The 11,644-nt window shown below is 37.2% G+C and overlaps 2 protein-coding genes across 3 annotated transcripts; both read right to left on the minus strand.

Annotated features, from left to right (window-relative positions):
- Positions 1-218: 218 nt before the first annotated feature.
- On the minus strand, positions 219-5,375 carry LOC120004052 (nucleolar GTP-binding protein 1). Of its 2 annotated transcripts, none has more exons than XM_038853272.1 (14): positions 5,212-5,375; positions 4,977-5,107; positions 4,735-4,855; positions 4,576-4,640; positions 4,346-4,459; positions 3,875-3,949; positions 3,655-3,693; positions 3,508-3,579; positions 2,675-2,788; positions 1,757-1,828; positions 1,636-1,672; positions 1,374-1,486; positions 983-1,189; positions 219-771 (listed from the first exon to the last, which is right to left on the minus strand). In XM_038853272.1, exons 1-14 carry the CDS (start codon positions 5,291-5,293, stop codon positions 679-681), a joined length of 1,335 nt encoding a protein of 444 aa, XP_038709200.1. In that variant the 5' UTR covers positions 5,294-5,375; the 3' UTR covers positions 219-678. The 2 variants fall into 2 exon arrangements, with proteins under 2 accessions (XP_038709200.1, XP_038709201.1); XM_038853273.1 differs by having other exon boundaries at positions 4,977-5,136; positions 5,212-5,350.
- Positions 5,376-6,535: 1,160 nt separating this feature from the next.
- Positions 6,536-11,627, minus strand: LOC120004295 (dynamin-related protein 1E). The gene is made up of 15 exons (XM_038853601.1): positions 11,248-11,627; positions 10,969-11,032; positions 10,760-10,867; positions 10,545-10,646; positions 10,356-10,406; positions 10,206-10,267; positions 9,803-9,893; positions 9,629-9,693; positions 9,083-9,277; positions 8,881-9,000; positions 8,731-8,801; positions 8,005-8,230; positions 7,827-7,877; positions 7,209-7,577; positions 6,536-6,910 (listed from the first exon to the last, which is right to left on the minus strand). The coding sequence occupies exons 1-15, from the start codon at positions 11,386-11,388 to the stop codon at positions 6,782-6,784; spliced, it is 1,845 nt and encodes a 614-aa protein (XP_038709529.1). The 5' UTR covers positions 11,389-11,627; the 3' UTR covers positions 6,536-6,781.
- Positions 11,628-11,644: the final 17 nt, after the last annotated feature.

The raw sequence follows: 11,644 nt of genomic DNA on the forward strand, positions 1-11,644 counted from the left end.
GAGAGAGACGTATAGAAATTTTTGATCGACTGGAAAACACATGGAACTGCTTGCCATGCTATTGGAAAACAAAAAGGGTGTGTTCAAGAGAGAAATGGCCGAAATGAATGCGCACGGTGAATTTCTATTAATTTTCTACAAGGCTCTGATGCTAATATATTTATTCAAACACATCCAAAAAAGATAATAGCTAGGAGTTTCTAAGTTTTAAAAAAAAAAAAAAAAAACTAGTTTATAACCCACGAGTATAATCAGAAAGCTTAAGGAATAAGGTTATAGAGTCCCCTGCTATTGACCCCAAAACAATCTCCCTGACGAGAAAATTGAAAGAACAAAAGAAGAAAATATTTCCACCATTTAGATGAAACAAAGAGGAAAATCCTGCCTTCCAATCAATTAGGCACTGCTTGACGCAACTCGGGTTAGAAAGAGAGAAATGGACTTAAAATCAACTCCAGCAGATGCCGGAGAACACCATGCTTGTAAACATGGCAATGAGGCTCCCATCAAATCTTCAAGCATGCAAGACCAATGTAGTCACTTTTCCCCCAGCACCCTCAAATAGTCAGCTAAAAGCTTGGAGTCTCATTGAACTTGCCATCATTAGAACTGCTAAGTGACCATCTTGCTATGTGCATTTTACAAGAACTAGAATATCTGGGTGGATCCAGCGAGTCGTTAAGTCACAAGTTTCGAATCATCTTTCTTGCCCTTGTCACTTCCGATCCGGCCCATTTGAGCATCCAGCAATACACGAACTCTATCCTTCAGCTGCAGATTACAAACATCAAAGTTCAAATCACCAACTACCGAATAAAATTGGGGAGCCAATCGAGAAGTACATGAAACTAATGAAGACTAAGTTGCATTAATGAACTACGTGAACATTTACGAAAAATATAGGCAATTCAACTTCCTTTTATCATGGGAGCAACCAAAACATTCAATAATGAAGGTTTAAAAAATGATTAAGTGCAGAAACCTCATGAAGCCCTTCTTCATTCTTTATTGACACCCGGATTGCTCCACTGGGTCCCATCTTCCGGTACCTTGCCATTTCAGGATGATCAGCATCAGCATCTTCTGTGACAAAGAGCACAGGAGACTCTTTCAGCATATCAGATTTGGAGACTACATCAAGCCAAAGATGATCGCTGAACCTTGCTTTGATTTCCTTGTAGATCAGAAACTGCAAAATACCATAAACAGAAACAAGAAAGATAATATAAAGAACACATTAACGCAAGTTAAATATATATGTATACATGTGTGTGTCTGTGTTTCTGAAGTTATAAACACAGTGATGACTTCAACATGGGCATGCAAATGCATACGTAGTAGACACACTAAATTAAATATTATATCATTTCTACCTGATCAGATGGTGAGGTTCCGCATTCTCCAGTGAGATCATGAACAAATAATATTGCTGTTGGTAGATGTGAGAGGACAGCCAGTGTTAACTTCTCTAAATTGTTCCGGTCCTCTGCAAGTTCATACAGGAGACGGGCAAAGTTATGTGCCAAAAGCATATATAGAAAAGGAAAAACTACAGATAGGACACTAGCTCACGACAAGTACTGCCAATTCAATGTCAATGATAATATAATGTCCACTCAATTCAAAAGTTCTTACCGTCATGTCTCTTCAGTAGACCTGGGGTATCCGTCACCTGCAGTAAGTTTCAAACACATCAACAAAATCAAACACAAAAATTTAGCCAATTCAATCCATATTCTCAGACAAAATAACTAACCTGGAAATGCTGGTAGTCCAAGACAATGTGACCCATTAGAATTCCTCTAGTTGTAAAAGGATAGTTGCAGATCTAACCCCAATATTACGTAGGAAAGCACATAGAAAAGGAAGAAGATTAACAGCAATAAATCAATAATCATTAACATGCATATTAAGCTTGACTCAAAGATCAAGAAGGAAAATTGACGTTCATGTATTCAAATCATCCTAGGACGAGGGCTCTTCTCAGGTAGTTAAAAATAAAGCCTAACGAGGGTGTAGACACTGATATTGAACATTTGATACTTGAAATTAAGAACTATGTGGGAGTACATCGACTAAACACACGTATCTTGACATAGTTTTGCAATCTATTTTACTTCTGATTGTTTATATATTTTTCTTGATTGGAATTATCAAATAAAACAAAGTATTGAATGTATGCAATTAAATGAAAAGAGAACAGTAGCCAAGGACAGGAACCAGGTTTGCAATGATAACTTTGGCACTTTAGTGCTCAAGATTACACAATTGTTTAAGAACCGATGAACAAGAAATTTGAGGAAACCTGAGCACGTTCTATTGGAAAAGGCAACAAATGGTTAATGTGTAAGTTTACTCAGTGGTCTCAACGCCCAAAAGTACAGTTTCCATTTCATTGTATATTTTCCATTCCTTTTCTTGTCAAATTCTCAAGAAATCACAGTTGAGTACCAATGCATCTGAATAGACAAATGAAAAGGAAACTTAAGTGACACATTGAATGCAATATCCAACATGAGCTCAGGTCACAGTTCTTTAAATCTAAAATTATTGAAGTTTAACACATCTCGATTCTTATACACCAGAAAAGTTGTGAATAATTCATCAACTATGCTTCTCAAAAGCCACATGTCTTTGTGTGTCTATCAAAAGTAGCTGAATAATGTATACAAACCTCAGGCTTCCCTGTTGAGAGGACACGAACCAAGGAAGACTTCCCCACATTTGGAGCTCCAACAAGACAGAGAGTTGGTGTTTCCAGGTCAACTACTGGCATAGCCCGCAAAGTCTGCAAACAACATCAATGACCAAAGATGTCCTGTTACGCATACCTTACCCCCTCATAATATGTAGAGAGATAGTTTCCAAAAAAATTGAACCAATGACCTTTAGGTTGCACCCCTACAACTCTACCACTCAGCCACACGTTCGTCTATAGTTGATGAAAGTATGATCCTAGATAGAAATGAATGACGAAAACGAATACATGTAGTGAATTACAGTTGATTTTCTCATAGACTCATGTAGCCGACCCTAAACTTTTGGGATAAAGGCTCAGATGACGATAAAAGCAACAATAATCACCAATAATTAAATTGTTTAAAACCTTCCCTGTTGAAGGCAGGATAAGACAGCTTAAGATTATCCATTTTAATCAAACTATTTGAGAAGAGGCAAGCAGCAAGATCTGTTGGTTACATATTCTTCGCAAGATTATACAATAAACTCAATTTAGAAGAGGCTTGCTTTTCACCTAACGTCCATCTTAAAACAAGACTATATGTGAAGTTATTTATTATTCTCAGAAAGTGATGAGCACAGGGGAGTGATAACAGCCATAAAGTTAGTTATCCAATGCAACTTCTAAACAATTCCAAATTTTGAAGTAGCGCCACATAGCTACTACATATAACATGCACGCAAAAGGATGTCAAAATAACACAAACAATACTCTCCAAGAACAAAAATATGCTAAACAATCATAAGATACATCAATATAATGTATACCTTGGCAATATTTAATAAATCATCGACAGCCTTTCCTTTACCGTTAAAAATTTCTTTAAGCTTTTCCATACCCTGTAGAAATCATTGCATAAATCAATATAAAGATATTAAAAGGAATACATAGACTGCAAAAAGAGAATAACCGACCTCATTTAACCGCTCCTCGGCTTCTTTTTTTGTTGATGACTGCTCTGCATTATACTCGGTTAAAACATATTTGCTTATGGTGAAAGTAACACACAATATAATAACCACCAAAGCATAAATCAAGTTAGAGACTCAGTTTATTTTTTCATACCAAAAGGATTTGCCAATCAGAAAGGAAAATAAAAAAAACAAGTAGTCAATCAACAACAACAATAACGACCTTGGCACAGAGAGAAGCATATTCCTTTCCAACAGATCCCACCTTCTTCCTCAGATCATCTACTTTTCCCAGTACCTATTAAGTGAATGTAAAATAGAAAACAAAGAGATTAAGTATTTCAATAGACATCCAATACATGTAGAAACTATACACAGGCTAACACTTCTCCATCTCTTTCAAGTAGTAAGGAGCAAATGGGAATATAATCCTTCACTCTGAAAGCAGCCAACAGGACTTTACCAGAAAAATAATTCAGGAAAATCAGTTCTCCAAAAAGGAAGATTTTCATTCTCTAGATGAAGGTGGAGCTGCTAGCAGAAGGAGGTTGAAGAGCGAAGTAAAGGATTCTCTTTGCAAACAAATACATAGAGCTTAAAAGAGGTCAATCTGAACTTTTTTTAAAAGAGGTCAATCTGAAGTCCAAAGATTCTCATACAATTTAACATTGAGAATGAATTGCTCCTACTTTACCTCTTCATAATTCCCATCCCCAAGGGTCAACTCAATAAGTGACCGTTCATAAGGATGAAGATATTTTCTTTTAGGAAAATTCCCCAGGTACTCTCTCAATGGAACTGCCAATTCCTGAAAGAGTCAAAACTTGCAGACACATCATTAGCAATTTGAATGAAAGAAAAGTACAGAATGAGAATTGCTTGAAGGTCAAAAATTACGTGCGGGAAAAAAAAATAGAATCTTACTTTCATCAGAGCATCAAGTTGCTTCGCACCTCGATTTCTCTCCCTCTTTGCAATATTGGCAATTCCTGCAAAAGAGATTACACGCCATCGTGGTTTTCCTTCATAAGTTGTAAACTGTTTTTGTCACTCTCAATATAATATGTTCCTTGGACATTTTACCTTTGGTGGGTGAGACCCGCTTTGCCTTCCTCAAAGCAGAATATAATATATCAACAGATGGCATGACCATTGGTAGCTTTTGAAATGCACCAACAGTGTCGACTTCTGCTGATTCTTTATCCTGGATTATTCATGTCACCCACACTATCTCAAACTTTCTTTAGAGAATCCAACCATTTCTAAGAAACTGAATTGACATAATATTGTTCCAGAAGTACCAACGAATTATACGAGGATAGTACCTTCGTTTTGTCTTGTGGTTTAGTTTGGGCCGTTATGTAGCTTCCATTCACAATTTCATACGCAGCAGTCTGAATAGCTCTAGAAAGACACAAGCTTTCATGTTTCTTCCATCCAGGGATCCCATATATAGCTGAATTTCGAAATGGGATCTCAATCAAACTATCCAAATACGCAAAACACAGAAAATGTGAAAGTTTTTTAGATTGAAATAGTGATAGAAAAAGGTGTCCGTACCTTTGGAAAATTTCGAACCTCCGACGAGAATTTTTGTTGAAGGTAGTAGCCATAGTTGTAAGAGACCCAAGTTTTTGCTCATCCTCCCTGGTCTCTCTACCTCTCCTTTTCCCTCCGGTCTCTGGGTGGGAGCGGGGCTATGGCTTCTATCCTGGTCATCCTTCGAGCTCTCTTGGGCTTCGTATTTGGGCTTAATCAGGACCTAACCTAGCCTTCGCTCCGGGTTTAAGGGCTTCTGTCCGGGTCATCTGACGACCTCCTCCTTCTGGTTCTTATGGCCTTCATATTTGGGCTTGCTTCAATCCGGGTCATCACTCATCACACAATCTCCTGAGTCCTGATCCTCCTTCCTTCCATTTCTTGTGGGCTTTGACTTTGGGCTTGATCTGGGATATGGGCTTCTACGTGGTTTATGTGACGATATCACTCTTTTAGGAGAGCTTTAGTCACATCCCAATTTTTACTAAATACACCCGTTGTTAATAGTAACCCATGAAAATTCTAAATTTTTATAAATACACTCAAGTTACATAAGTATGAGACATTTTACAAGTACACCCTGTAATCAGATATGTCATTGCCTGTCATATTGTCGTCTATTACGGTCATTCTCCAGTTGAAACTTGTCGAAAACGTGAAATTATAACTCGTAGTTATCCCAGAGTCAGTATTTGAGACCAAAATCGTCCAAAAATGCCTTGTTTGGGATCAAACTCAGGTCGTCAATTTTCGACAACGTCTTGTGGAATGGAAGCGCACTGCCACAAGGAGTCCAAATGTGGCGTTGGTTTCCTCCAACAATGGCCAGATTGTACGGATCGAACACTTTTCTCGTGATGATCATAGACTTTCGAACATGATTTCGACGATTATGATGGATGAAACTCATCGGGGTTGATTAGGTTTAGTTTATGGTGACTTAGACTTCAATTTAGTGGTCGTTATTACAGGATTGGTGTTCGGACGATGACGACACCATGATTGGTCGTGAGGAAGAAGAAAGAGATGGTGAGGGGATGGAGTGTAAAGAGCATAGGTCTTAAAAAAGACAAAGTCAAAGCAAAATCAACAAAATCGAGATACACTTAATAAAAACCAAGGTACGACTAAAAGATTCATATTTTGGCTTGGTCTCGATAAATGATTCCACATTTGCACTTTCTTTTTATTACAAGGATAGAGAACTCTGAAAATACCATACACGAGTGTCATTTGAGCTACTCCTATAACGGTCTATACAGCAGTTGAGGCAAAAAAAGATGTTGATAACAAATTATAAAAAGAAAATTGTAAAAAAATAAAAAAATAATTCCAACTAGGGAAATTTTGAGAAAAAGAGGAGAAGCCAGGCTCCAAAGCTATACAATAATAATAAAACACACAAATGTCAAAATATAACAACATCTAGCATCTCAATCCAACCAGCAATATCAAAAGGATATTGCACCAGCACAACCACAAAGAATGAGGTGAGGATGTGAAGAATCTCAACCATTAAATAACAAAATCAGTAGGAATAATTCGCCAGTGTCGGTAGCCTATAATACAATTAGTATCCCAATTCGATCTCTCATCGAGCCCAGGATACAGAATCAATCTCGTCCCTCGCTTGCTTGTATAATTCAAGCCTTTTAGCACATTGTAGTCTTCTTTCCATCAATGCTGGGTCTTCATCTAACATCTGGGCGAGCTGTTTACCCTGAAATAGATGAGCAAATTAACAACAGCAGTATCTGAAGTCCTAAGCCATTATGATACATGAAGTACCAGTTTGTAAAAGATGTCCCATCAAATAAAACCAAATCATTTCCAGCATCCAATGGTATTAATAAACTGCAAGTATGATGAGATCGTCTAAAATGTGCTTTGGCAATGATGCGTTAATCGAAAAGCAATGGATCCATGAAAACAGTCAAGACTTGAGAGTTTCCAACAGAAGTCCCTTTTTATACAGAGAATATAGATAGTACAAAGAATATGAGTAAATATGAGCGTACCTCTTTTTTCCCTATCTGTGTGTAGAAGTAATTTAGCAATGACTGTTTTGCTTCCCTAACTTGGCAATAAACCACAGCCTTAGGAACTGTGTTTTTAAGTGTCTCAGACACCATGTGAATATAAGATGACACATTTGATCCTATCCTCCTGAAATGCCCCTCTGCATAACGGTCAACATTGGTGGAAGCAGGATTTCCTCCCTTTTCTACTTCCTGAGGGAGCCTCCTAAAGAAATCAACAGTTAAATATGAAGATTCCATGTCCACCATCCGAAGAACAGTCTTCTTGCTCTCATCTCGGAACTTCTCCAAGGCCTCCCCAGCAGCAGCAGCTAATTCAGCTTGCAGAGTTGGAAAACGCTTCAACTCCTGATTAGTTGCAAATAACATTAAAAAAATATCCTCCCCATCACAAAAAGGTAAAAGACAAACAACACCTGCAGTGGGCAGAGTCGAGTACATGCAGGATGTACGCAGAATATGTTTCCAAGAATTGAACATGTGTCTTCTAAGTTGCACACATGCAACTCTACCATTGGGCCACATGCTCGTCTATCTCCCCATCACAAAAAAATTCAAGAAAATTTTTACTTTAACAATTAGAGCTCACAAATTTACCTGAGTTTCTGAAATTGACTTTCTTACAAGTTCTTTCAAAACAAAATGAACCTGCATTGCAATATCTATATGAGTTTATAAAAAATAATCTTTTCAGAAACAAAAGTCAGCAACTTCTAAATAAAACATATTTCAATTGACTCAAACCAGTACATATATACGTAACATAAGTCCTCACCGCATCTACAGAAGCTTCAGCTGGGCCTCTAAAATAATTCAATGCACCCTCAATGAGACGCCGATAACCTTGCTCCGGGGCAACCAAGTGTGGCTGATAACCATCTGCCTCTGAAACCACCTTCCTTACATTTTGAATAGAAAGGTGCCGGTCAAACGGAAGTTTCCTCAGAGCAGCAGGAAGCTGGTTGTCAAACACACCATAAATGCGATCACCACCAGGTCGCCTAATATTCAAAGGCCGAAACCCAACATCAGAGAATTGCATCCTAGCTTTTTGAATTAATAAATTTAAGACCCATCAGGCATCAGATGCAACAGAAATACAATGAAGTACTGATGTATTGATAGCATAATGTTAAATACCTTAAAGAACCAGATCATTTAGAAAATTGCACAAAATTCATCTAACATAGGGTTTACAGAAATCAGCACTAAGCAAGTCATCCAATTCTACGGTATTTGATAGACACGAGAGAATATCATATGCGTCAAAGTATTGACAGAGACACAAGATAGACACAAGATCTCAGCCAGCTTTCACCATATTAAATGAAAGTATTGAAAATCACACACAAAAATGTCAAAATATCACACCATGCCTACCCCAAAAATTCCAGGGTTGGGTAAAATAACTAAATATTGAAAGAAAAGGAATCTCTAAGAATTTCATACACATAAAAATCATGATATTTATTTTTTTAAAAAAAAAGTAATAAAGACTTACCCTCCTTCCAAATGCTCCTTAAAAATACGGTCAAATGCACGACAAAGTTCCAAGATTGTGTACAATTGAGCCTAAAATACAGAGTCTAAGTTATGGGCAATACAAAAGAAAATCTAATCACCAAGTATCCTAGTAGATAATGTCACTCACCCCAGCATCAACAGCAATAGGCCTGCCAAGATGGTCCATCTCTGCTTCGAGTTCATCAATAGTTTTGTTTATCAAGGACAAGATGCTTGGTATCTGGGCCTTAATTACAGATTCCAAGTGCTGAAACCAAGGTCACACGATCAAATAAAAATTCAAGAAAAACTGAAACCCACTATAGTTCACAATGTTCTAGAAATTGAACCTTTGAGAGAAGTTTAGCAAGATACTCTGAACCCATTTTACTGGCCATGTGTCCATAATTTGGACTGGTTGCAAAGTATTCGCGCTCTTTGCGCCTTGCAATGATCATATCAACATTTTTATTTATATCAGCCTGTGAACGGTTAACAATTCCAACCCAAGGATGTTGCAGCCGGTAAGATCTTCCTTCAAGAACCTGAAGAAAGAATCGAACTTTTTTACGCCAAACTTGTTTTCCCAGAATAATTAAGCAACTTCATCCAAAATAACAAGAAATCAGGAAAAGCAGTACTAATAAGTAATAATAATGTAAAAAACCTGAATTTAAAAAATTGTAAAGATTATTTGTGATGTTGACATATATGACAGTTACACATGCTTATTGTTATTTATCTGACAGATGATTTTAATTCAAATGCAATTAAATTTGCCTCAACCCTCAACTTCGCCGCTCAGAAGCCCAAACATCATAACTCATAAGCAATTATAAGGAAGCTCTTTCGACTACTTGAACTGAAAAGGAAGAGTGGGTGGAGGGAAAACATACATCCAATGCATCAGTTCCCTTGTCCATCAAATCAAGCTTTGTCAACACACCAAATGTTCGTTCCCCTGGGTAGGTTAGATATAACATTGTGTAAGGATGACTGAAAAAAAAAAAACAAGAAAAAAAACTCACAGCGGATTTTTTGGTTTACATTATAACATATATAAAACATACCCGAGGGATCCACTTCCCTGGCAAGTTTGATAGCATCTGATGTTGCTATATCTTGGTTTGCCGGGCTTATTGCCAATATGATACAATTGGGCTACAAAAATCACATGGATATCAATGATAATGCACAAAGATGACAAGCAATGATGTGTTGATTAAAAAACTGATTAGGGTGAGCTGCGTATTTCAAAAGAGTCATCTATTATTTTCCCTTTTCGTTTTGGCCAGATAATGGTTAAATCATCCTTTATTTTTCCTAAAATGTGGCATTTCCTTTATAATAGAAAAAGTTCACAGCAATAAATCAAATGCAGCATTGCAGCAAGCACACACAATATGAAAAATTCACTCACCCAACCAAAATTGTTTTTTAGTTCTTAAAATGCTACCCTAATCATCTCATTACCTTATCAACATATGAGCGGACCATGCTTTCAATATCTTGAACAATAGTTTCAGGTTGTCCCTCTGAAAAAATAATTATCTCCATCTATGAGTCAAATACAAAAAGGAACATAAAATTTTAAATGTGAAATAAATTTTAAGCAAAACGTACCAACAGCAACTTTCGTTAATCCGGGTAAATCAATCAAGGTTAAATTGACAACTGCAAATTAAGGAACAAAAATTGATTAGTATGGAAATTTCTAACGTAATGAAAAGAATCAACAATCCAGTCTGAACATTAATATACCCACGAGTATAAACAAAAAGAACAAAAGAGCACTGTTTACACTTTACACACCATTGGGAGAATATATGCTCAAATGGATAGGAACAGGAGATATTTGCTTAGTCTTCCCTGTTACTCGATCGGTTTCATCCTGGATTTCCTTGCGAACCAAAGCTGCAACAAAAAATAAATTCCAATACCACTTTTATACTTCTTTCTATTCAAACAATGGTGGCATTCTAGATAAATCAATAAACAATCATAAAGCAACAATAGCAAATGCATACCGAAATCAGTGTATTTCCTCTTGGGAAGGTGAAGAAACTCCGTATACTCCTGTGAGCCATCTTCAGTCTTGTGAAGCTGCAAGACCAGAGGCCGTCTAGTCACAATTCCTGCAATTGTTCACAATAGTCCTCCATTATCAAACAGCACAAACCACACGGAAATAATATGTATAATTATATCAAGATAATTAAAAAAAAATTGTACAAACCGGATCCTCTGGGAAGAAAGTCTCTCCCAACTATGCTCTCCAAAACCGAAGACTTCCCTGAACTCTGTTGCCACAAATCAAATAAACAATTAAAAAAACACAGCAATTAAAAATTCAACAAAATCGGCATTAAAAAAGGACTCTCTTCCACTAATCGAAAGGAGCCTTTTTTCTCTCTAAAAGATTATATTTTCCTATATTTTCTCCGTCAACAAAATATTCACTTCAGTAGTCTGTAGAGCTCAATTAGCGGAACAGAAGGGCATAGAAGCAAGTAACCTGACCGCCGACGACAGCAACAGAAGGAAGAGCTTCCCAGAGAGAAGAGAAGGCATTATTGCCGCCTCCATAGTCTCCAAGAACCGTGCATGCTCTCTGGATCCGATTCACTAAACCTATCAAGCTCTCCATGGTCGACATCTTCCAATTTAGAGAACAAACAGAAGAAGCAACAAAAACCCTAAGATGACTATTCGAAAGAAAGACTGAAGTCACTGAACTAAACGACGAAGAATCAAAAGAAGCAGACGAAGAAGAACGAGCGAGCTTGACTTGAAATGAACGCTGGAGAGTAAAACTTCCCGAAATTAAAAATTTTGTGAGAAAAATAGGAATGATTGGTTTTGGTTCGTCTGTTTCGGAACATTCGTCACAGACCGTGCGGTAGATTGTTGGA

This window comes from Tripterygium wilfordii, chromosome 8 (genome assembly GCF_013401445.1).
Source record: "Tripterygium wilfordii isolate XIE 37 chromosome 8, ASM1340144v1, whole genome shotgun sequence".
NCBI lineage: Eukaryota > Viridiplantae > Streptophyta > Magnoliopsida > Celastrales > Celastraceae > Tripterygium > Tripterygium wilfordii.